This window comes from Triticum urartu, chromosome 1, assembly GCF_003073215.2.
Source record: "Triticum urartu cultivar G1812 chromosome 1, Tu2.1, whole genome shotgun sequence".
Lineage (NCBI taxonomy): Eukaryota > Viridiplantae > Streptophyta > Magnoliopsida > Poales > Poaceae > Triticum > Triticum urartu.
The window spans coordinates 573,287,182-573,310,529 of NC_053022.1; the positions used below are offsets into that span (position 1 = coordinate 573,287,182).

Genomic DNA, 23,348 nt, shown 5'->3' on the forward strand with positions numbered 1-23,348 from the left:
GTATGGTGTACGTCTGGTTTATGAATACGGGTACTTTTCGATGCAAAAAAAAAAAGAATACGGGTACTTTCTCAAAAAAGGTTTCATTTTCAATCAAGAAGTGATGGCTTCTTTTGATTATTTATGGGGCAGCACGCCCGAGCTTAAATCTGACTTCCTTACGAATCTTGCTCGGATTTGTGGTTCAAAATCTCTTCGCATATTGGTAGGGGATGATTTTAGCATTATGCGGCGATAGGAAGACAAAGCGTGGATAACAAAGCGTTCCATTTATGAAGTTAGCAGACCATTTTAGAGAACATCACAAGGACGTGACAACACTAGACATACAAGCAAGGGCACAATCAAACACACTTGGAGGATCCACACAAGGATCAGTCAAAAGGATCGTCCACTGACAAATCGTGAGTACGTACGTGGCGAGTGAATTTATTAACTTTTACTTCAACGCTTGCATCTTTGGAAGCTCTATTCTCCACTTGTAGCTGCCTACGTAGATAACACATCCAGTCGTCGATGTTGCAGTTGGACTTGTAGCTGTAACGGGCTCCGATTTCCATTTTCCTTAGCACTTTCGCATTCAAAAGAAAGAACTTGGCAAAGTCCATATATAGCCTATGACCACCACAGTAATTCTTCAACACCACTTCTTTTAGATGGAGTTCAAGGCATTCAATTGGATCAAGCTGATCATACTTCGGCGCAATATTCATATCCTTTCCTTCACTGAACTGGGGATAGAAAAAAAATGATATTAAGCAATTGATAACAAATTAGCACCTACAGTATGTACTACTGTACTTCACTGTATCATAAGTCTGAACTGCTGATGTTTTGACATTTGTAGCAACAGATAGCAACACTCACAATGACATAGAGCTTCTCCAAGCAGGGGAAGCACTTGAGGAAGTCAACAACAAAATCCAGATTCTGAGCACATTCAAGAACCAAAATCTTCAGCGTGCGCATTTTGGTTGTCATGGTGACAGCAATCATTCTCTGGAGAAAAGGAAACCAAGTGTGTGTGATATCAGAATAATACAGTAGGCTGCATATAAAGAAATCTGAATGTGCTACTATCCTTGCTAGTACCTGAAAGACTGGTTCCAAGGTGGAGCCTGGATATGCCTTGAGACAAGAAACCAAGTACCTCCAGCCTAGGAGCCCGGATTACCCGTATGGTCGCCGGACCACCGTTTGGGTAAATCGGCAGCAACCTCTCGAGGCAAGGGGCGTCGACAATGACCAGCTCCCGGAAGGTGAAGACACCTTCGACGCTGATGCTCCTGAGAGTCGGCGAGCTGATGCACAGGCGACTGAAGCTCATGTTGTGCAGCGAGACGCTTTGGAGAACAGCGCAGCTGGAGATGACGCTTTGCAGAGTGTCCTCCGAGATGCGTACATCGAACAGCATGATCTGCTTGAGGCGCGGAAACCTCGGCGGCGGCGAGGCCTGGCCGGGGAATGGGAACCGGCAGCCGCCGAGCCTGAGCAAGCATAGCGTGGGCGCGAAGCGCAACAGCGGGTGCGGCGGCAGCGGGTAGTGGCTCCCCCACTCCAGGTTGGTGACCTCGAGGTCCTGGAGGCCGGCGAGCGACGCCGAGCGGAACCAGCCGTCGGCCTCGCCCTGGCTGCGGGGGGAGAGGGCGAGGGCGAGCCGGAGCGAGAGGCGGCGGGCCGGGCCGGGGTGGCCGGAGAGGATCCTGGAGACGAGCGCGGCGCGCGAACCGTCGTCGCCCGCGAGGTCGGGGGCCGCCGCGAGGTTGAGCGGCGCGTCGGCGGAGCGCCAGAGGGGCCGCCAGCGGCGGGAGAGGGCCTGCGTGCGCGCGCCGTCCTTGGTGCGGAGGAGAGACACGACGGTGCCGAGCACCGCGTCGGGGAGGCGGCTGATGAGGTCGAGGCCCCCCGACGGCGGCGGATCCTGCCGGCCGTCGGCTCGGACAGGTCCGGGCCTCTTCCTAACTTGCATTTCGGGGGTGACCGCCGCCGCCGCCGCCGCGTCCTCCATGGCCGGCGGTTGGCGAGGCTCGCGGCAGTGGGAGGGAAGGGGATTTGAAGTTTGACTTGACTTGTGCAGCAGTGACACTGTGAGAGTGGTAGCGAAGGGGAGGGATTTGGGGACGTCTAGAGAGAGAACGGGCGAGCAGCCCAGGCCCAGTTTTTGGATGGCCCGTGGACTTCTTTATTTTCCTTTATTTAATTGTAAATCTCGTGCAGGCAGCACGAGATCTGAAGAATTTATGCTGAACTCTGAAGAAGGAAATTGAGGGGAAAAAGATGCTGCAGAATTTTGAGAAAAAATGATGTACCAAACCATATCCAGAAACCACCAGGGTCTTGGTCCTGGTAATGCACCTTTACCCCTTAGAGTGTTGTTATTTTCGTGAATCAATTTATGGTTGGATAGTTAGAAGGACTGTGGTATCTCCGGTGATTGGATGGTTAGAGTGACCGTGGTATCCCCAGTCCATCAGGTTTCAAATACTGGTGCTCGTATTTAATCCTGGATTTATTTCAGGATTTCCGGCGATGCACATCCAATGGGAGGAGACATTTCAGTCGATGATGAGGTGCTCATAGGGGTAGGGTGTGACACCGCTACTTGTGAGGCAAATCTCGTCGTACTAGACACGACAATCCAATATGACCATCCTACTAGATCTTTCTCCACTCCATAGAATTTTCCAGGTGGCTCCCGGGCCCATCTAGCTAGCTTCATCTTCCACCTCCAGCAGCAAGGTAATGACCGAAACACATTTCCAAAGGGCAAGGTACTGCACTAGCTCGTTGGCGTTCATGCCACACCCAACATCCTGAGACCACGCACTGTCGGTTTGATACTCCCAGAAGAAGGCAGATCCGATGTTCCCCACGTGAACTAACACTGCAGATCTGTAAGTTGCAAGGGATTCCGGTGGCACTTTTATGTCAAATTCCTTCCAAGGCCTCGCCCCATCAACACGCTTCGACCAAAGCTGCCTCACCTGCAGCGCGATGTTCCACCATCTCAAGTTCGGTAGCCTAAGACCGCCAGACCACTTGTGCATGCAAACTACCTCCCAAGCGACAGCGCAGCTCCGGCCATTGGCCCAAGCCATTCCTACCCAGAAGAAGCTCATGCAAATCCGTGTGATACTAGCGAAAGTTCCCGCCTTCCCGGGGGGCACATCCGTAGACTCTTTGCTGAGTTGGATAGGGCGGATCTCGACAAACATCACAACCTGAGATTTTACTTGACAGATCTTTGCCGAGGACGGAACTCGGCAAATGTCAAGAACTTGAAATTTTTGCCTAGATACAGAGTGTGTACTCCGCAGACTGTGCCGGCCTTTGCCGTGTGCTGCAGAAAGAATGTCAGTGAAGTTGTCGTGCCAGACGTTAGTCACCCATAAGACACACGTTTTGCCGAGTACAATGCCGACAATCTCGGCAAACATCGATCTCCACGTGTCATCTACTCTTGCATCCATCTTTGCTGAGTATGCCCGCCGTAGATACTCAGCGAAGATGACATCTCGGCATACTTTGGGCACCATGTGTCGTGCCCCGGGGCTTCCGAATTCACTGAGTATCTATGAGGCTCTCGGCAAAGTGGCCTGCCACGTGCAGGCTGCCGCTGTCTCTATATGGCCCGTCAAGTGCGCCACCTAGGGCTTGGCAAAGGGTTTGCCAGAGTCCCCTTAAGACGGCTCTTGGCGAAGTGACATTTACGGAAGGGTAGGGGCCGCGCAAAGATTTTTTTTTTGAAACTATGATGATCTTTATAGCAAATTCGGAAACTATACATCCTAATCTAGAAAAATCAAAAGTATCACCCTGTCGGTCCCCTGTTGGCCGAAGAGAGACTTTTTGGCCTACCATTGACCGAAGAGGGACTTTTCGGCCTACCATTGACCGAAGAGGGACTTTTCGGCCAACCGCTGGCCAAAAATGACTTTTCGACCAACAGTTGGCCAAAGAGTCCCTCTTCGGTCAACACCGGCTCTACTGTTTTAGTTTTTTTAACATATTCTTTTTGTTTCTGTTTAGTTATCAGTAGCTATTTTATTTATAGTATTTTTTTATATTTTATTTCTTTTATCCTACTAGAAAACTTGTTTTGAGCTTCATAGGAGTTTATATTTAAAAGTTCCTTATAAATCCTGTACAACCATTGCCGTTTTATACATGAAAAAAAAATACTTTTCCGCAATCTTTTTCCCTCCATTTTCTTTGCCGCCATTTTCTCCCGCCATTTTCTTTCCCGTCATTCTCTCCCGCCACACTAAGGAGTGCTGCATCGACGGAGGATAACTATGATGCCTTCATGTGGAGTGTGAAACACTGTGTGAGAGAAGTCATAGGTGTGAAACACTCTCCGATGATGATGACGAAGCTGCAAACACTTATGACTTCTCTTAGACAGTGTTTCACACCCTACCAGCAGCACCGACGCAGGAGACACAGACCGTGTCAGACGGTGTTATCTACGGTCGTGGACAACATGATGCTCATTTTATAAGTTGAGAAGTGAACATGGCGAGAAAGAAGATGGCGAGAAAGAAGATGGCGGGAGAGAATGGCGGGAAAGAAAATAGCGGGAAAGAAAATGGCGAGAGAGAATGGCAGGAAATAAAATGGCGTGAGAAAATGGAGGGAGAGAATGATGGCAAATAAAATGACGGGAAAGAAAATGGCAGGAGAGAATGGCAGCAAAGAATGGCGGGAGAAAATGGCGGCAAAGAAAATAGCGGGAGAAAATGGAGGGAAAGATCGATGGGAAAGAAAATGAAGGATAAAAGAAATAAAATACAAAAAATACTACAAATAAAATATCTACTAATAACTTAACAGAAACTAAAAGAATATGTCAAAAAATAAAGAAAACAATTTAAAGCAATTAAAATTAAAAGAAATGGCATAAAACCTATAAAACACTAAAACATGACTGTTTTCATAAAAACCTAATTTTAAATAATTATAAAATTCTCCAATTAATTACTACTGATAAACAAAGTCATAAAGAACCACTAACAAAAAGAACCATCTGAAAAAAATACTCCTAACTCAAATTATAGGCAATCTAATGATTTAAGCAAATTCATAAAAATTCAAATTCAAACTTTCAAATCTAGTCAAACTTGATATCTACATAAACTTCATAAAATTTCTAATCTAATGCAAAAAGAATCAAATTAAAATACTAAAAATCCTAATTGATATGAATTTTCTAAAACAGTAGAGCAGGTGTTGGCCGAAGAGGGACTCTTTGGTCAACTGTTGGCCGAAAAGTACTTTTTGGGCAACAGTTGGCCGAAAAGTCTCTCTTCGGCCAACATGAAGCCAACAGGGTGATACTTCTGATTTTTCTGCATTAAGGTGTATAGTTTCCGAATTTGCTATAAAAATCATCATAGTTTTAAAAATAAATCCTCGGCAAATACGTTGCCGAGATTCGCTTTCACCGAGTTTTCCTGGAACAAGGGAAACTCAGAAATTCAAGTAGTTGGGCCCCCGTCCATGTCTCTTGCATGTATTCCACCTGTATTTGTTCTGACTGAACTCTTGGTAGTAAACATAATGGCACAGTTCCCTAGAAAAATGTTAATAACGGTGTAACAGTCCAAAATATTTGTCGGCCTGGCCTGGACGTCGTTCTCTTCCGAGAAACTTGATAAGATGATGCCGATCGGCCGGACTAGTGGACGCAACGAAGGATATGGTACGCATGCTAGTCCACTTGTCACTCTCCTTGAACGTTCGTGCTGTACGCACATTACTATTGTTGTCCTGGGCGGCTGGGCCTAAGATGTCACTTACAGTGGTTCAGACTTTTATGTCTATCTACATCTACAACTAGAAAGGGGGCATGTTAGCACGTGCGTGCGCCACTATTGCCAGTGGAGTCCTCGATCAGAACTCGGAGCAACAGCAATGGCTGAGCTGAAGCTATGCTTGTGCTCAAGTAGCGATCTCCTCGTCTTGTGCTTCTTGCTCCTCGGTGTACATGTCCATCATGCGACCGCCATCTCGTTCAACTACAACTCCTTCAGCTCCGGTGATTTCCGAGAGGAGGATGACGCGATGGTCACCGACGGCAGGATTGAGCTCGTCGGCGACGAGGCAGGCGGTCGAGCAAGGGGCCGCGTTCTGTACAAGCAGGCGGCGCAGCTCTGGGACGGCGTCACGGGCGAGACGGCCAGCTTCACCACGAGCTTCAACTTCACCATCCAGTCTCTGCCTGGCCGGAGCAGCACCCCCGGGCACGGCATGACGTTCTTCGTCGGCCCTACATGCCCGAACTGCCGCAGGAGTCCTACGACGGCTGCCTTGGGCTCTTCGACGAGAAACATGCCCCGAAGAACGGGACGACGACGGCGATCTCGGCCAACGCCTCCGGCAGCGCCAGCTTCGTCGCCGTGGAGTTCGACACCCACCGTGACGCGTGGGACCCCAGCAGCCGGCACATCGGCGTAGACGTCAACAACGTCGACTCACGCGGCAACTTCAGGATCTTGCCAGAAGGCAGCCTTGTGGACGCCGGCGTGATGTCTTCGACGGTGAACTACGACTACGCCACGGCGAGGCTGGACGTCGTCCTCCGCGTCAGTGGCGCCGAGTATGCCCTCGGCGCTACCGTCGACTTGCGAAGCTTGCTGCCGGAGCAGGTCGCGCTAGGCTTCTCGGCGGCCACCGGTGATGCCTTCGGCAGCTATCACACTCTACTCTCGTGGTCCTTCCACTCCACGCTCCAGACAAGGAACTACACGGCCCTCCCATCTACCTCGTCAACCAAGAAGGCCACCCTACCACTCATAGCCGGGGTTGCCGCCGCAGCCGTACTAGTGCTCCTGCTCGCGGTCACCGTGGCGGCGCTGCTACGTCGTGCGAGCAGGAGAAACAGGCAACCGGACGACAAAGACATGCTCGCCGGCGACATGACTCCGGACTCCCTCGATGCCGACGGCGATGAGTTCGGTTCCAGCACGGGACCCCGGCCGATCCCGTACGCCAGCCTAGCGGCGGCGACGAGGAACTTCGCGGAGGAAGGGAGGTTGGGGCAGGGCGGGTCCGGGTCGGTGTACCGGGGCCACATGAAAGAGCTCGGCGGCCGCGATGTCGCCGTCAAGGTGTTCCTGCGAGGGGCGTCGTTGGAGGGGAGGAAGGAGTACAGGTCGGAGGTCACCATCATCAGCAGACTGCGTCACCGGAATCTTGTGCAGCTAATCGGCTGGTGCCATGGCCGCAGGCGGCTGCTGCTGGTCTACGAGCTCGTCCACAACGGCAGCCTCGATGGGTACCTCTACAGCAACACCAAAAACGACGTCCTGACTTGGCAAGTTAGGTACGCATGCTTTGAGCCAAGTGCACATCCATGTCATTCGAGTCGCATTCTTTACTTACTTTTCTACCCGGACTAAATGAGCCTAACTTTTGGCTAACACTTAGAGCATCTCCAACGGCCGCACAAAAGTTTCGCGCCCAATAAATATTATAGCGCGTCGCTGTAGCATTTTTAACGTGCCGGTACCAACTTTGCTTTGGCAAGCGTCCAAAAACGCGCGCCCAAAAAGTAGACAGTGTAAATTGTGAAGCGCTCGCAATCCGGCGCCCAAAATATGCTGCGCGCGATAGCGTTTTTCAGCGCGCGCCCAAAAACTTTTAGCGCTACAGCTTCTGCTGGAGCTGCCCGGCGCCCAAAAAACTAAACTTTTAGTGCGCGGAGCTCTTTTTAGGCACCTGTTGGAGATGCTCTTATTATGGACTAGAAAAATCGTCGTATCATTCGAGCTGTCTTTTTCTAGCTTTGATCGAGTCCATTGATATCTAAATTCTTGGTCGATGCTATTTCTTGATTAAGCTTTTCTTAGCAACGGAGTATTACTTTTATTTTATTATGCGGTTTTGATATTTCTTAGGCTTTCCCAATAATAGCCTGTCTTGCTTTTTTCACTACCAGAATTTGGCACTTTACCGATTGCCCGGCAATGGGACAAATGCACCCGGCAAAAGGTTTGCTGAGTGTGTTAGACTCGGCAAAGGGAACTTGGCTCAACTTCTGCTCGGGCACTCCCAAACTCTTTTGCCGAGTGTAAAAGAAAGGCACTCGACAATGAAATAGTCTAGACGGAATAGAGTCGAATGGTGCCATTGTCATGGCCACAGCGGTAGATTGCCAAGTGTTGCACTCGGCAAAAGTTGAGGGGTTTGCTGAGTGTTACACTTGGCAAATCACTTTAGCGTAATTAAAGAATACACGGGCGACCTAAGCCTAGCCCAACCATCCTACACGGGGTCGCCAGGATGCCTGGCGGCAGGTAAGGATCCCCTCGTCCATCTTCGGTTGTGCGACACAGATAGAGTGCGGCGGTCGCGGGGTCGCCATCGAGCTCAATGGAAGCGGTTTAAGCCCAGCTAAGCTCCATCTCCATTAGGACAAGGCCGTCGCGATTTAGTGCCCCTGGACACGCCGAAGATGGCCGCTGCTACCGCGCGTCGCTGCCCCATGAGGAGAGAGGTTATGGCCGTGCGTGCACGTCTATTCGCTGTCTCTGGGCATTGCTGGCCCCTGAGGAGGGCTGGCTCTAAGATGAGAGTGAGTAGCAAGGTCAAGCGAGTGACACGACCGCGGGTGAAATTCTAGGAGGTGGGCCTAGATGTTTGGCAGTGGTAGCGACATCATGCCCGCATGGTCTTCGGCGACGTCGTCTCAAGAATAGAGCGGGGATTGGGAGAAGGGAGAGAGAGAGAGAGAGAGGAATTGATATAGAAGGGAGAGAGAGAAGAGAGGAGGGAGAGGGAGAGAGGAATAGACAACCATTGGATCTGTGGGGATTCCTATGGGAATGAAACGATGGGGAGGTATCATCCATGGAAGGGTGTCTTTACCGAGTGTCTCTGAAAATGCACATGGTTTGTTTTTTCTTTCTCCTCTTTTCTTTTCTTTCTTTCCTTTTTTTCTTTCTTCTCTTCCGTTTTTGTGTAAGGCCTAAACATAGACTCACTAAACACAAATAGGAATTGTTAAAACATTTTCTTGAACTGTTTCACGGACTTGCAGTTAAAAATTGAATTATATTAACTAAATCTCTAGAAAATGCACTTAATGACTTAAATATAGCAAATGGGTTCTAAAAATGCTAAATTTTCACATGTGTCATGTAATGGTGTATTTTGAATGTAGAAAAAAAATGCATGGGCAACGGATGAAGCAGGGATCGCTTCACCTTTAAACCTGATCTATTCCCTTTTGAAACCACAATTCTTTCTAGGAGTTGCAACTTTTATGAACCCTTCTCAAAAGTTTACCACATTTTCTAGGGGTCATATAACGACACCATCCCAAATTTCATGTTTTTTAGAATTTGTTCATATTTTCAGAATTAAAAAATCAATAACCTCCATCTTTGTGGTCAAGTCTTGGCACCCTAATGTTTGAAATTTCTTTACTTTTTTGGGGATGGCTTAAACATAGACTCAAGAATAGAAATAGGATCTTTCAACCCTATTTTACCAACTTTTCATGCACTTGTAATTCAAATTTTAATTATATTCACTAATACTTACAAAAATGCACTTGATGAATTAAATATAGCAAACGGACCTCGAAAAAAATTCTAATTTTGACATGGAAGATGTCATGGTATATATTGTGTAGAATTTTTTTCAAGGAACAGATGAAGCATCAATCACCTAGCCTTCAAACTTGACCTATTCCCTCTTGAAACTATGATTTTTCCTTGGAGATGGTTCCATTTCTAGGCAGTTTACGTCACAACTTTTACAAAAGTTTCTCAAATTTTTACCTCCGGCTTTAGGGATCATATAATGACATAATGTCAAGTTTGATGTTTTTTAGACTTCATTTGCACTTCTAATAAAAATTAAAAAACCAATAACCTACATGTTTGGGTGAAGTTTTGACACCTAAACATAGACTCAAGAATACAAATCTGATTTTTCATATACGGTCCACACTCGTAAACGACTAAAAGCTATGAAAGCAAGTCAAGCAGTGCTAGATGATGATAAAATAGAGGCACATCCTTCTTTTGTAGAGTTAATTCTTGGATTGGACATTCTAGCGGCATTCATAGTGGGAGTGCTCGGATGAAATCTTTTGCTTGATTGTGCCCTTAATTTTGTTATCAGATACCAGATCATTCTTGGACTGGCGTCTGCCGTACTCTACCTCCACCAAGAATGGGATCAATGCGTCGTCCATGGTGACATTAAGCCGAGCAACATCATGCCGGACGAGTCCTTCAACACCAAGCTAGTTGACTTCGGCCTGTCACGGCTCATCGACCACGGCATGAGCTTGCAGACAATGACCGCCATGGCTGGTACCCCGGGCTACCTCGACCCAGAGTGCGTCATCACCGGCAAGGCGTCCACCGAGTCCTACATGTACAGCTTCGGCGTCACGCTGCTGGAGATCGTTTGCGGGCGGCGACCACCCAGCGCCGGTGCGAGGGACGGCCAGGTGTTCCGGCTGCTGGAGTGGGTGTGGGACCTCTACGGCAGGGGCGCCGCCCTCGACGCCGTTGACGAGCGCCTCGGCGGCGTGTTCGACCGGTGGGAGATGGAGAGGGTGGTGGCCGTTGGGCTGTGGCCCGCGCACCCGAACCCGAAGATGAGGCCGGCGATGAGGCAGGCCGCCGAGGCGCTGCAGTCAAAGAAGTTCAGGATGCCGGTGCTGCCGCCCAAGATGCCGGTGGCCGTGTACCTGCAGCCTTTCGGAGATTCCGCCATGGAGTACGGCGACAGCACGACCACGGTTGGGTCCGGGGTTACCACGCAGCAGTACTCGTCGACCAGCTGTACAACAGCGACGCAATCTTCAAATACTAGCATGCCAGCTGCTGTAAGTGAGGAGTTGATCCCCAATATAGAGTAGTGGACTTCAGAATTCAGATCGTGGTGGGCGGAAAAGAAGAGTTCCGCTCCAGAATATTTGTACTGTCCAGTTATACAGGGATCAATGCAGTCACGTTGCTTGTAACTGCACTAATAGATTTTATATACTACTCCTCCGTCCCATAGGTAAGACGTTTCTGTCTCATAATATAAGACATTTTTGATAATACACTAACGTCTTACATTATGAGACGGAGTAGTAGATTGTACCCTGTGCGCTGGTTGCTGTTAGAATCTGTTGTAATATAATTTATTGAAATGCAGTTGTATGGCATATGAATATTTGAATTAATATTGAGATGTGAACTGTTTTTTCTTTGGAAGAACCGAAGGGGAAGAGATTAATTATAGACAGTTGTTTGACTGTGAGGTTGGTTCTCTCCCATTTAGTTATCCAGGGATACCGATTCGTCACCGTTATCTAACAAACAAAGAGTGAAAGTGCATTGGGGACAGATGTGAAAAAAAGTTAGTTGTTGATAAGGGGAATTTATGTCGTATGGTGGTAGGCTAGTATTCGTGAACTCGGTGCTTACGAGTTCGTCTATGTTCATGCTACCCTTCTTCGAAGTAAACATAGGGATGCGGAAAAGATTTGATTTCTATGCATCTCATTAATTTTGGTAGAGTGGTGAGAATAAGACAAAATATCACCTAGCAAGGTGGGATATATTGTGTCGACCTAAGGATTAGTTGCTCTGGGTATTGAGAATCTTGAAATAAAAAATACATGTTTGCTTAGTAAATGGCTTTACTGTTTATGCACTAAGGAGGGTGGAGTGTGGATAAAGCTATTGTGTAACATCGGAAGTCCGGCCCCTCCCCCCCCCCCCCACCCCAAAAAAAGTATTTACATTCTAAGACCTTGTCACAATTAATGGCTCAATCAAATGACTCACCCTTTTGGAAGGGTTTGATGGGGACTAAGGTTGCCTCCTTCAATAGGGGTACATTCATTATTGAAAATGGGCGCACTACGTGATTTTCAGAGGATATTTGGCTGGCGAATAAACCTCTAGCCCTTCAATACCCAACGCTTTATAGTACTGTGCAACACAAGGAGGCTTATGTTAGTACGATATTGGGCCGGTCCCCTTAAATGTCCAGTACAGGTGGGCTCAGGTTGGGGACAGATGGATTGCTTGGCTTCACGTAGTTAAAAGGCTGATGAAGGTCACCTTATCTAATGAGCATGATATGTTCCAATGGAGGTTGACTGCTTCTAGAGTGTTTTCAGTTAAAGTTAAATCAATGTACATAGACTTGATTAATGTTGGGCCGGTTTTCGGTTCAATTCATATTTGGAAAACCAAAGTTCCTTTAAAGATTAAGATTTTCATATGATTTCGGCATAGAGGTGTGATTCTTACTAAAGACAATTTAGCTAAGTGCAGATGGCAGGGTAGTAAACAATGTTATTTCTATGATCAAGAGGAGACAATTCATCATTTTTGGCATGCTTTACAATTCATGTGTCATTTAATATACCTCCACCTACTAGCATGTCAAATTTGTTTAGTAACTGGTTAGTTGGGGTGGATCCTAAGACTACGATGTGAATCCGTGTTAGAGTATGTGCATTGCTTTGTGCTATTTAGAACTGTAGAAATGATTCTGTGTTTAACACAACAAAGATTCACTTTTTTGCAGGTTATCTATAGAGCTTTATGATGGATCCACATGTGGTACTTACTACACCATGAGGAAGTGAGGTGGTTTATGGTCTATTGGTGCAACAGTTGGAAGACAATAGCACGGGCTACACATAACCGGTTTGGATAGTGGTCGAATAGTATGTATGTGTGTACGAAAGTGCTCTTCTAGTCTTTTTTTTGAGAATCACCGGGGGAGGAGTCCCTCCACCTGAATATATTGCTCAAAGTGGCCATAGTGCTAGGAGAGTGATCCAGTTTATAAGGAAAACCGGATCGAAAATCTTAACAAATTGACCCCTTTTATGAGGAAAACCGAGCCGAAAACCAGGCAAGTAACAAGTGTTACAAGAAAAGGAGAGGAACAGGACGCGCAGCATAAGGCAAGACATAGCTAGCAGACTAACAGGACCAGGTAGATGAGGGGTACGTCGAGGGATCACAATACCAAGACTCTACTAATAGCCTAACGCACCGCACCGGCGTGCGTATCAAACCGCACGACACAACATAGGAGCATACACAATCAACGAGTGCCAAAGCTTAACACGAACCTTGACTGAGAGCTCCGCCACGGAAGTTCAAGACGATTAGCAAGTCGAGGAGGCATCATTGCGTCGTCATTCAGCAAAGGTGAATCAAGACGAGACCAAGAGCCTGCATAGTAGCAGGCCGGAGACCACACGTAGGACAACCGAAGAGAAACACCTGAAGAACAACACACCACCCTCGGTCCTGAGCAGGCCACACCACCACCACCACGTGAACCATCCTCAACCACACGCAGCAACTGAAGCAGTCGTTTGGGTCTCCAAGATGGCGCCTCCAAGGAGGCAGTGTTGTCGAGGACACAACACCGCCATCCGATCAGGCAAGCCCGATCTTAGGTTTTCACCCGGAGACCACAAAGCAAAGTATTGTAGGTGCTAGAGCTCCACAAGGGCACCTCCTGCAAGGAAAACAACGTCCATAGACGTCATTGCCGCTGGCATCAACATAGTCGATGCAGGGTTCTCACCCGGAGTTTGAGCACATCCCTACAATAAGACGACAGTCGACCATCATCACTGTCGAACCCTTCAAAAGATGAAGAAGCACGATAAGCCGTCGGAGCCAACCGCACCCTGCGGAGACCACCGACAACCAAACGTCAGCACTAGGCGCGAGATCCATCAACGACCGCCCGAGCACAGGCCACCGGACGTAGCGGAGCACTGCCCGAGGCCAGGAACCACCATGGTCCGGGCTGCAGCCATACATCAGGTGTGCCAAGACACGCCCCACGCGCGCCACCGCACACCCGTCGGAGACCAAAACCGAAGCACCCGCCACGCCAACAGAAAGCAGTGAGATCAAGACCGGCTGCAGCAGTACCGCCACCACCCCCCACCACCTCCACAAGTACCACCATCCTTCTCTGCCCCAAGTTGGATGACCATGGGCCGATCCAAGCATCACATCAGCACATCCGCAGGTCAGCCCCGCCACAGCGCAAAAACACCACACCACCGCCACCACTAGCCAGAACGATCGCAGTCCCCCAACCACCACCCTCGCCGGCCGGAGACCCACACGGTCCAGATCTGGTTGCCCAAACAGGCACCAACATAGAGCCAGGAGCACTCACGACCACCATGCGAGGAGAGGCGATGCGGGAGCAGCCGGAAGGTGTCGCGCCCAGGCACGGGCACCGTCCAACGAGCTGCGATGTCCCCCGCACGCACTGGCCCAGATCGGGCATGCACCATCGCCACGTAGATGCAGTCCACCCGCGCAGCCCCAGCTCCACCTCGCGCCATGGCCGGCGCCCCGAGCTGCCCCCTCCGCGCTAGAGGGGAAGCCGCCGCCGCCTGCCTCCGAGCGGCCAGATCCAGCACGGCCCGTCGCCATCCTCTGCCAACGAGACGGCTGCGAGGAGCAGCAGATGCGCCCCGCCGCCACCTTCCCTGGAGTACGCCCGGCCTTCGCCGGCGCCCTCTCAAGTGGCGGCGAGACGGGATGGGGGTGGGATGTGGGAGCGTGGCGGCGCGACGAGGGGTCCCCCCGAGTCGCCAGAGGAGGGGTGACGTGCGCGCGGGGGGGGGGGGGGGGGGGGGGGGGGGGGGGGGGGGGGGGGGGGGGGGGGGGGGGAGCCTGATTCACTCTTCTAGTCTTGAGCTCAAATGAGCTCGGGTGAACAGTAAAATTGAAAAATATTGAAATTTTTCAAAAAATCTGATTTTTTTAGTGACAAACACTGACAAATGTTTTCAATGCTTGCAAATTTTCATTGTGAAATGACATTTGTAGAAGTCGTGGCAAAAAAAAAAAATCAACACACCAAAATGCTGTTGGAAATGACATTTTTGAAGCATCGATTTTGTTGGTTGTGGCAGTTTTCATTGTAATAATGTCTTTCAGTACATGATCTTAACACTTGTAACCTTTTAGTAAATGGTTGTGTGCATCATAATGGCCGGGCGTATTCCTCTTTTTTTAAATAAAACAAAAAATATGATATATTGTATTGTATTATTCAATAGTTGTAAATTATTTATTGAATATTAGCATAACAAAATTGAATGAATTTCCCTATGCATTATGGTATGCTGAGGTGGAAATTTGTCATGCATAATTGCATGTTGAGATGACATATTTGCATGTTGTTGGAATCGATTGTTTAAGAACTAGAGGAACTACTGGAATGTGGAACTTTACCTAGTCCCGGGTTGTTCGCTGAGTGCATTACTTTCTTTGCACTCGACCAACAAGTCCTTGGGAAGTACATTCTCTTGTGCACTCGGCAAACAATTTTTGCCTAGTATCTTTTTTAAATTCCAGGCATAACCGTTTATCAAGTACCTTTTTTTTGTACTCAGCAAATACTTATTTATTTTTCTTTATCTTCTCCTTTCTCTTGTTTATTTTCTAGTTCTTCTAGTTTTAGTTCTAGTTGGTCCTAGTTGACTAATTAGAGCTAAATTAATCCTCTTGTCCTCATAATTAGGATTCTAGTGTGGTTCTAATCTCCTCTCTCTAATTCTTCCGCGATGATTAGCTCTGGACGGCGAAGCGCTGCCGGATCGTGAAGGTTGCACGCTTGGAACCAAGTAGAGAGGACATGCTTTCGGTCTTTAGTTCGATGGAATGTTCGTGGGCGGTACGAGGGATAGTTCATCTACTGTTCGAGGGACTCCAAGTACGATCGACACCGACACGTTCTTCTTCCGCTGCAACTTCTTGGTGATGGTAACGATCATGATCCCACCTGTAATGCATCTTCATATTGATCTTGATTGATCGCAGGTGCAATATTTTTTTTGTTTTCTAGTACGTTTCTCGACAACTATACCAAATTTGTTTGGTAATTGGTTGGGTGGTATTCATCATTCCTCGAAGGGCCAAATCCATGTGGGAGTTTGTGCCTAGCATTGGGCAATGTGGAATTGCTGGAATGAGTGCATTTTTAACAGATAATCTATTTCATATTTTTTACAGCTTATCTTCGAAACTACGGCGTCAATACATACATGGGCATCACGGCTTCATGTGGACACATGAGGGCTTATGGCCGTTGGGTGTAGCCGCATGGAAATGGTTAAAGGGGGGTCGTTCAGCTAGTTTGGTTGGCGTGCCAGTAGCAGATTATGTGGATGAGCGATGTAATCTTGCATTTTCGACCGGTGTGGTCGTGTGTTGATGTAAACGCTTTGGTACTTGGTGATTTGGAATTTTTATGTTTAGTAAATGGTTGTGTGTAGACATGATGAAGAGGCCGGGGTTATCCCTTTTTAATTATTATTTTTATTAAATTTGATGTAATGCAACAAGATCAATAACAACAAATAAGGTACAAAACATGGACAACCATAGCAGATTGATTCAAAGTACTTCCATCCATCACTCCACCTATCGTGGACCCTCCAGCCAGGTCGTATGGGTCCGAGCCATCTGGGCGTATCGGACGGCTTGCGGCACTCCCGAGAGGCTCCCGACGCAAGCCACAATGTGATGGACGGCCAGGAATCTCTCTCGGTCGCGAAGAGCCCCGGGAGATGGGTACACTAGCATCCTTTATAGGAGTAATTAACATACCTATGGACTAAATGTTTTGATCACACAATTGTAAAATTAATTCTTGAGGCTTGATCCAACACTTGTCCTTCGCATTTTAAGGGGTACATCCCTTGTTGTACCTATATTGAACTTTCCTAGAACATTCCTTCAATAGGCATTAGTTCAATGAGATATATGTTGTTATAGATTACCAAAACTGCCCAAGGATTAGATGCACTTTCATCAGCTCTTACATGTGCGTTCATTGAAGGTAATGGTAGGTTAAACTTTTTCTAGACTAAGTCATGGAGTTTGAGACATATCAAGCCCCTGAGTAACACTGTTTTTTTAGCAACAAACTAGTTTCACTCAATGAGAGCCAAGATGTCAATTTGGGAAGTTCTCCTACAAGCCAATTCTTAACCTGGCACTGAACTAAGAAACTTTTAATTGGTCCCAAACACTTCTGGTGAAGTTTCCAATTGTTGGGGAACGTAGTAATTTCAAAAAAATTCCTATGCACACGCAAGATCATGGTGATACATAGCAACGAGAGGGGAGAGTGTTGTCCACGTACCCTCATAGACCAAAAGCGGAAGCGTTAGCACAACACGGTTGATGTAGTCGTACCTCTTCACGATCCGACCGATCAAGTACCGAACGCACAACACCTCCGAGTTCAGCACACGTTCAGCCCGATGACGTCTCTCGAACTCCGATTCAGCCGAGTGTTGAGGGAGAGTTTCGTCAGCACGACGGCGTGGTGACGATGATGATGTTCTACCGACGCAGGGCTTCGCCTAAGCACCGCTACAGTATTATCGAGGTGGACTATGGTGGAGGGGGGCACCGCCACTACTAGGGAAAAGCCTATACACAGAATCTTACCAGTAGCGCTGTACAAAATCAAGCGTTACTGCTACTTAATAGCAGCACGCGTAAATAAACCGCGCTACTGCTATGACTTTAGCAGTAGCGCGTAGTAGCGAAAAGCGCTACTGCTATGTTTGAACTGGGCGCACATGGCTAGCCCAACCTAGCAGTAGCGCGTATACTGGCCTAGCGCTACTGCTACTCTCCTTAGCTGTAGCGCGCTTACGTGTAAGGCGCTGCTGCTAACGGAAATAAAATAAAGTGAAAAACAAGTAGAAAAGTAAATGAAAATGAAAGAAAAAGAAAAAGGAGAAAGGGAAAAAATAAAATGTAAAGAAAAATAAAAGAAAAAAGGGAAAAAGGGAGAAAGGAATAGCAGTAGCGGGTTTCAGGAAACGCGCTATAGCTAACTTAGCTATAGCGCGTTTCCGGAAACGCGCTACCGTTACGTTTCACTTAAACAGCGGTTTCCCCCCCGCCCCCTGGCCACCACTTCTTCCCCAAATCCCTCGCCCTCGCCGCCGTCTCCCAAATTGGCCGTCGCCCCACTTCGCCGCCGTCTCCTCACCGCCGCCGCCCGAGGCCGCCCTCAGCCTCACCGCCGCCGCCCGAGGCCGCCCTCGACCTCACCGTCGGCGCCCTCCACCTCACCGCCGCCCGAGCCCGCCCAGGACCGCCGTTGCCCGTGCCCGAGCCCGCCCTCTCCGCCCCTGCCTCCGTCACCGAGCACCTCCCCGCCACCGTCTCTCCCCTCTCTGTAAGTCCCCCACCCCTCCCCCACTAATCTCTCTCTGTATTTTAGAGAAAAAAATTAGATGTTAATTAGATGTTTTTCAGTTAGGGCACTAGAGTTTTGCTAGGTTAATTAGGTTAGTAGTGCTGCTAGTAGTAGTGGTACAGTAGGTTAATTAGGTGATGTTAAATGAATAACCTAAATGAATGAAATTAGTAGTTAACTGAATTTTTTTCCTTTCATCATTATAGAGCACTAAAGTTAACTGAATTTTGTTCTATTAGTAGTTAAATGAATTTTCTTCTACACTTTGTTTTTGAATTAGCTTGCGAAATTTGGACATGTGGTTGCTCGTGTATATTTGGACACTGTTTCCAGGGAATGATGCTTAGTGGCCTATGTTTTGCCGGAATGTTGATTCATTTCTTTTCCGGCAAATTTCAGGCTCTCGATTTGTCCACTTTTTAGCAAAGGTCATGCCGAAATTTTCCGTGAATTTCGGCATGACTTGTGCTACAAACTAGGACATATCGAGTGCCCGTGATTTGCGCGCCAGGAAGGAGTCAACATTCCTGCAAAACAATAGGCCTTTTTTGTGTCATTATTCATTTTATTAGGTCTAGAATTAATTGACTAGATTTAATCATAGGAAACATGGCTAGCAACGATGAAGGACAGGGTTCTGGTGATTGCGACGATGCCTACCGGGCGGAAGACGAATTTTTTAGCCTCACCGACGATCAACCGATGTTATTGCTGGCCCCACCGATGGCATTGGGGACTGAGACCGACACGCAGACCGGTGGTGAGACTGAGACCGGCGCTCAGACTCAGACCGACATCGAGACCGGCGCTGAGACTGAGACCGACGCTGCCTCGGGGAGCGGAGCCGGTGTAGAACCGAAAGCAAAGAGGCAACGGGTTCCTAACAAACTCAAGACTACTAGAGTGGTGGTCACGAAGGTGGACGACGGCAATTTTGAGCCAACGGCGCCCGAGGAAGCGCGTCGATGCTACGACAATCAAATAGACTACATCGTACGGACAACCGCCACCATCAACGATGAGAAACTACAGAAGATAGAAAATATGAGGAGCTCCCTCCTAAAGAAGTTTCACCAGATATTCTTGTTCCCGGACCGGAATGAGAATGATTATAAAGATCCAGATGAGGACCCGGCAATGAAGAAGATAAACAAGCACGCCATGACCAAGTTTAGCGACACGTTGGCCGCCTGGAAAAATCGAGTGAAAGCAAGGATCATCGACAAGAAGGAACCCTACTCCGAGATTGTAAAGGATAATCTGACAATCACAGAAGATCAGTTTCAAATATTCAAGGAGGCTTGCGAGGCCGAAGATGCCAAAAGAAGTCTAAGTACATGAAGGGGCTTCAAGAGAGGAACTTTGGGAGCCACCACCTCGTAAGCCGTGGTTACGGCGGAAAGAGGTCCAAATGGGCCAAGGAGGACGCGGAAGCCGCGAGTCTGGGCATCACAGACCCCTTGGCGGAGTTCACCGTCCCACAGGAGCGTGACGTCCTCAGGGCCCGGCACCATTGGGACCCAGTGAAAAAGGTTTACGAGACAACACCGGTCATTACGGAGTTCATAAGAATGCTGGTAATTTTAGTTTCTGATCAATTCGACTGCACACATTAGTCATATTTGTAAACAATCGTTGTGCCTTTTGCAGAGAGAGCAGCACAGGATTGCGGCCGAAAGCGACTCGCCGTCTGAGGCATTGGCGAGGCCCAAGTGGGACACTCCATTCAACCGGGCGTTGAACATATTGAAACGACAACCGGTGGATACTGGACCGTCATATGGACGCATGCACACTGTCGGAGACGGCGCCACGTGGAAGAAGTACTACCGTGAGACCATGGAGGAGAGAAAGGAAAGACGGAGGTTAAATGAAGAAAACATCGACAAGAGGGTTGAGATTGCGGTTGAGAAGAAATCAACTCAGATAGTCGCAACAGCGGTAGCTGCCGCAAAACAGGTGGCTGTAGATATTTCTACTACCTTGGTTCCGGCCGTTTTCAATTGGACCAGGCAAAATCCAGAAAAAAATGTAGCGGACTTTCCCCTTGCTGACTTCTTGGCGGGGAGCAGCTCGACTAGCGTTGCACCAGCACCTGCTCCCGCACCGGCTCCCGCATCGGACGTGCTAGGTGGTGCTTTGTCTTTGGCTGAGCTCGACGCCCTCACGGTACCTGTCACACCGGCCCCCTTCAATATAAATGTATAATCTCCCGTTTTCGTTGCCTTTCGGATGTCTCACGTCGCAGACTTTTCTTTGCAGGCCGACGAAACCCCGTGCACCATATTGTACACCATCGGCGACCAGAAGGTGGACGTGGGGAAGGCGACGATAATGGAGCCGAAGGAACCATTGTTCCACAGCCGGCCGATCCCCCCGAACGTCTTCAAGGTTTTCGTGGCTAGTGTCAAACCAGGCCACGAGAATTTGCCTCCTCCAGTACTACTAGGGGATGACAACGAGACACCGCGGCGGCTTGGTGATTGTTGCAATGCTGGGTGGGTCCTGTTGTGGCCAAAGAGTCTGCTTCGTCTGGAGGCGGCCGGGAGCACACCCACGAGCACGCAGCCTCAGCAAGGTATGAACATCAACACCCCACCTAACCAATTAGCGTCGGGTGTCGGGTTGGGTGATAGCGGACGGGGTAAGGAGGAGGCTCCATTAGTCGCTGATGACGTCGCCATGGATGAGGATGAGGACGACGATGGCGCTGCTGAACAGTATGTCTATACTGGCGCCTCCTCAGGGTTTGAGCATCATGAGTCGGTGCCTGAATTGCCGTCTCAACATATTATGGACGACCTTCCGGTAGTAAAGAAGTTTAGGAAGAGAGCGAGGAAAGGCAAAAAAGCTGTTTCTATGATCCAGCAGCCTCGGCTTCAGGACCGTATAGATATCCCCGATGCGGATAAATGGCATATCCCCGGTCAACCAATCCTACCCGCAACAGCGCTACGGGCCAGATTCGGCGATCTAAAGAGACTTCATGACGATGTGCTGCGGGTATAGGAAGACCTCATCGCCTCGAAAGATCCAGGATACCCACTCTACGTGGTTAACGTTCGGCGGCAAATGTCGTACGTCGACAGCTTCCCCGCGGATAAGTTCTTCCTCCGATTCGATTACATATTCAACATGTTTCATGTGAAGAAGCTGGATTTTACGTTTGTCCGCCTTTATACCTTGCACATGAACTACATCATCGGGGTTGAGCATATATCTCATATCTGTGTCGCTGACCCGTACTACATGCACGAGGGCTTCTTGGGAGTCTGCGCAAATCACCTTGAATGCGCGAGGGATTACATCGACAGTTTCATGCTCGCCAATAAGGACAAGGGGGCGTTTCTCGTGCCTTATCATCCCGTGTAAGTCATCCACGCTGCTATCCTTCCTTTGATTTCAATCATTCATTTGCACGGTGGAGGCTAATTAATTTGAGGACTTATTTTGCGCAGTGGCGGGCGCGCCATCCTCATCATCCTCTACCCCCGATTCTCCCACGCTCTTTACTTGGACTCGTCGAAGAACATTCACAAAAAGGATTACACCCACATCAAGGATGTTCTCGATAGTGCTATGTATTACTACCAATCAATGGGTGGAGAGGTCAGGGACAAGAAGATGAGGGGCGGCAGGGTCGCCTTCGGCCATAAGACCGACTTCTGCTGCATCCAGCAACCGAACGATTCTCTTAATGATGGATTCTATGTCCTACACCACATGCTGGAGTACAGACGGGATCGCCAGAACCTTCGCATGGCACCTTCTTCCGGCGATGCCCATATTCTGCAATGGGCAAAGGACATAGGAGATATCGAGGATCATCGACTTTGAGCTGAGTTCTATAACATCCAGCGCGAACTTGCCCAAATCATCATGAAGGAGGTCGTCGAAAAAACATGGATGTTCTATGGAGAAGGACAAATGTCGCGGGAAGACGTCCGAACATGGATAGCCTCTCAGCGTCTTGACCTGAAGCCTTTCACTAGGCTCGGGGACTATCTCCCTGACTTGGATGGATGGAACGACATGTTGGAGTGATTGTCGATATATGACAATGTGTCCGTTTAGTCCATACTTTCTGTATGACAAAACTTTGAGTTATGCATGGTGAAACTTTATTTGTGATGTAATTAAACCGTCCTCCTCCTCGACTAGCGAAAATCACTCTAGTTAGGGCATTTTGGGGTACGATGAACCTTGGTATGATATGTTGTTTCTATTTTTGCCAAGTCTGTCTCTTTCTGTTGCTCAACTATATATGTTGCATATCATCGACTCATGTGATGATGCAGGTGCATAGATCATAGATGGCGAAGAAGTGCTACGCCAGGAGTATATATACGACAAGTGGCCGGAGTGTCAGGCCCAGGTGTACCGGTTTCCGGTTTCCGAGCGACAGGTAGTAGTTAGTTTAGAGGTTCACGCTAATGCGAGAGAGGGATACGAACTCATGTTCTCAAAGTGATAGCTCTTCTCGCGTATATCATTGTTTAGATGGATGACGATGTATTTGCATATCATTCGAGACTTGTATCACTATTTTCGAGATGATGACGAGAGACCACTTTGTGTTGGATGATGATTATGATGATGACATGATTTGATGAGACTAATTGTATGTATATGCTATGATTACATTTGTATGTGTATGATATGCTAAAGATTATTGTATAAAGCCTATTCAAATACAAAACAAATACAAAACAAATATGCAGGAAAAAAACTAATAAATAAACTAGTAGTAGCGAGGGGGGAAATTTAGCAGTAGCGCCGCATTATCAGTAGCGCATCCCAGCAAACAGCGCTGCAGATAATATCAGTAGCGCCCTTTCCCAAAGAGCGCTACAACTATTCATGTATAGCAATAGCGTGGGACAACAGGCGCTACTGCTATACGTTAGCTGTAGCGCCTTATTAGTAGCGCCGGTGCCTGCGCTACTGAGAGGCCCAAAACCCTCGCTGCTGCCAGGCTTTTCCCTAGTAGTGCTCACACGGCTAAGAGATCAATGATCAATTGTTGTGTGTATGGGGTGCCCCTGCCCCTGTATATAAAGGAGCAAGGGAGGAGGAGGCCGGCCCTAGGAGGGGCGCGCCAAGGGAGTAGG

At 48.4% G+C, this 23,348-nt stretch overlaps 1 protein-coding gene and 1 pseudogene across 1 annotated transcript; one reads left to right on the forward strand and one right to left on the reverse strand.

Annotated features, from left to right (window-relative positions):
• Positions 1 to 256: 256 nt before the first annotated feature.
• Positions 257 to 2,094, reverse strand: LOC125533214 (F-box/LRR-repeat protein At1g06630-like). The gene is made up of 3 exons (XM_048696944.1): positions 1,043 to 2,094; positions 868 to 999; positions 257 to 731 (listed from the first exon to the last, which is right to left on the reverse strand). The coding sequence occupies exons 1-3, from the start codon at positions 2,006 to 2,008 to the stop codon at positions 375 to 377; spliced, it is 1,455 nt and encodes a 484-aa protein (XP_048552901.1). The 5' UTR covers positions 2,009 to 2,094; the 3' UTR covers positions 257 to 374.
• A 3,607-nt stretch (positions 2,095 to 5,701) lies between these two features.
• Positions 5,702 to 11,205, forward strand: LOC125531970 (annotated as a pseudogene).
• Positions 11,206 to 23,348: the final 12,143 nt, after the last annotated feature.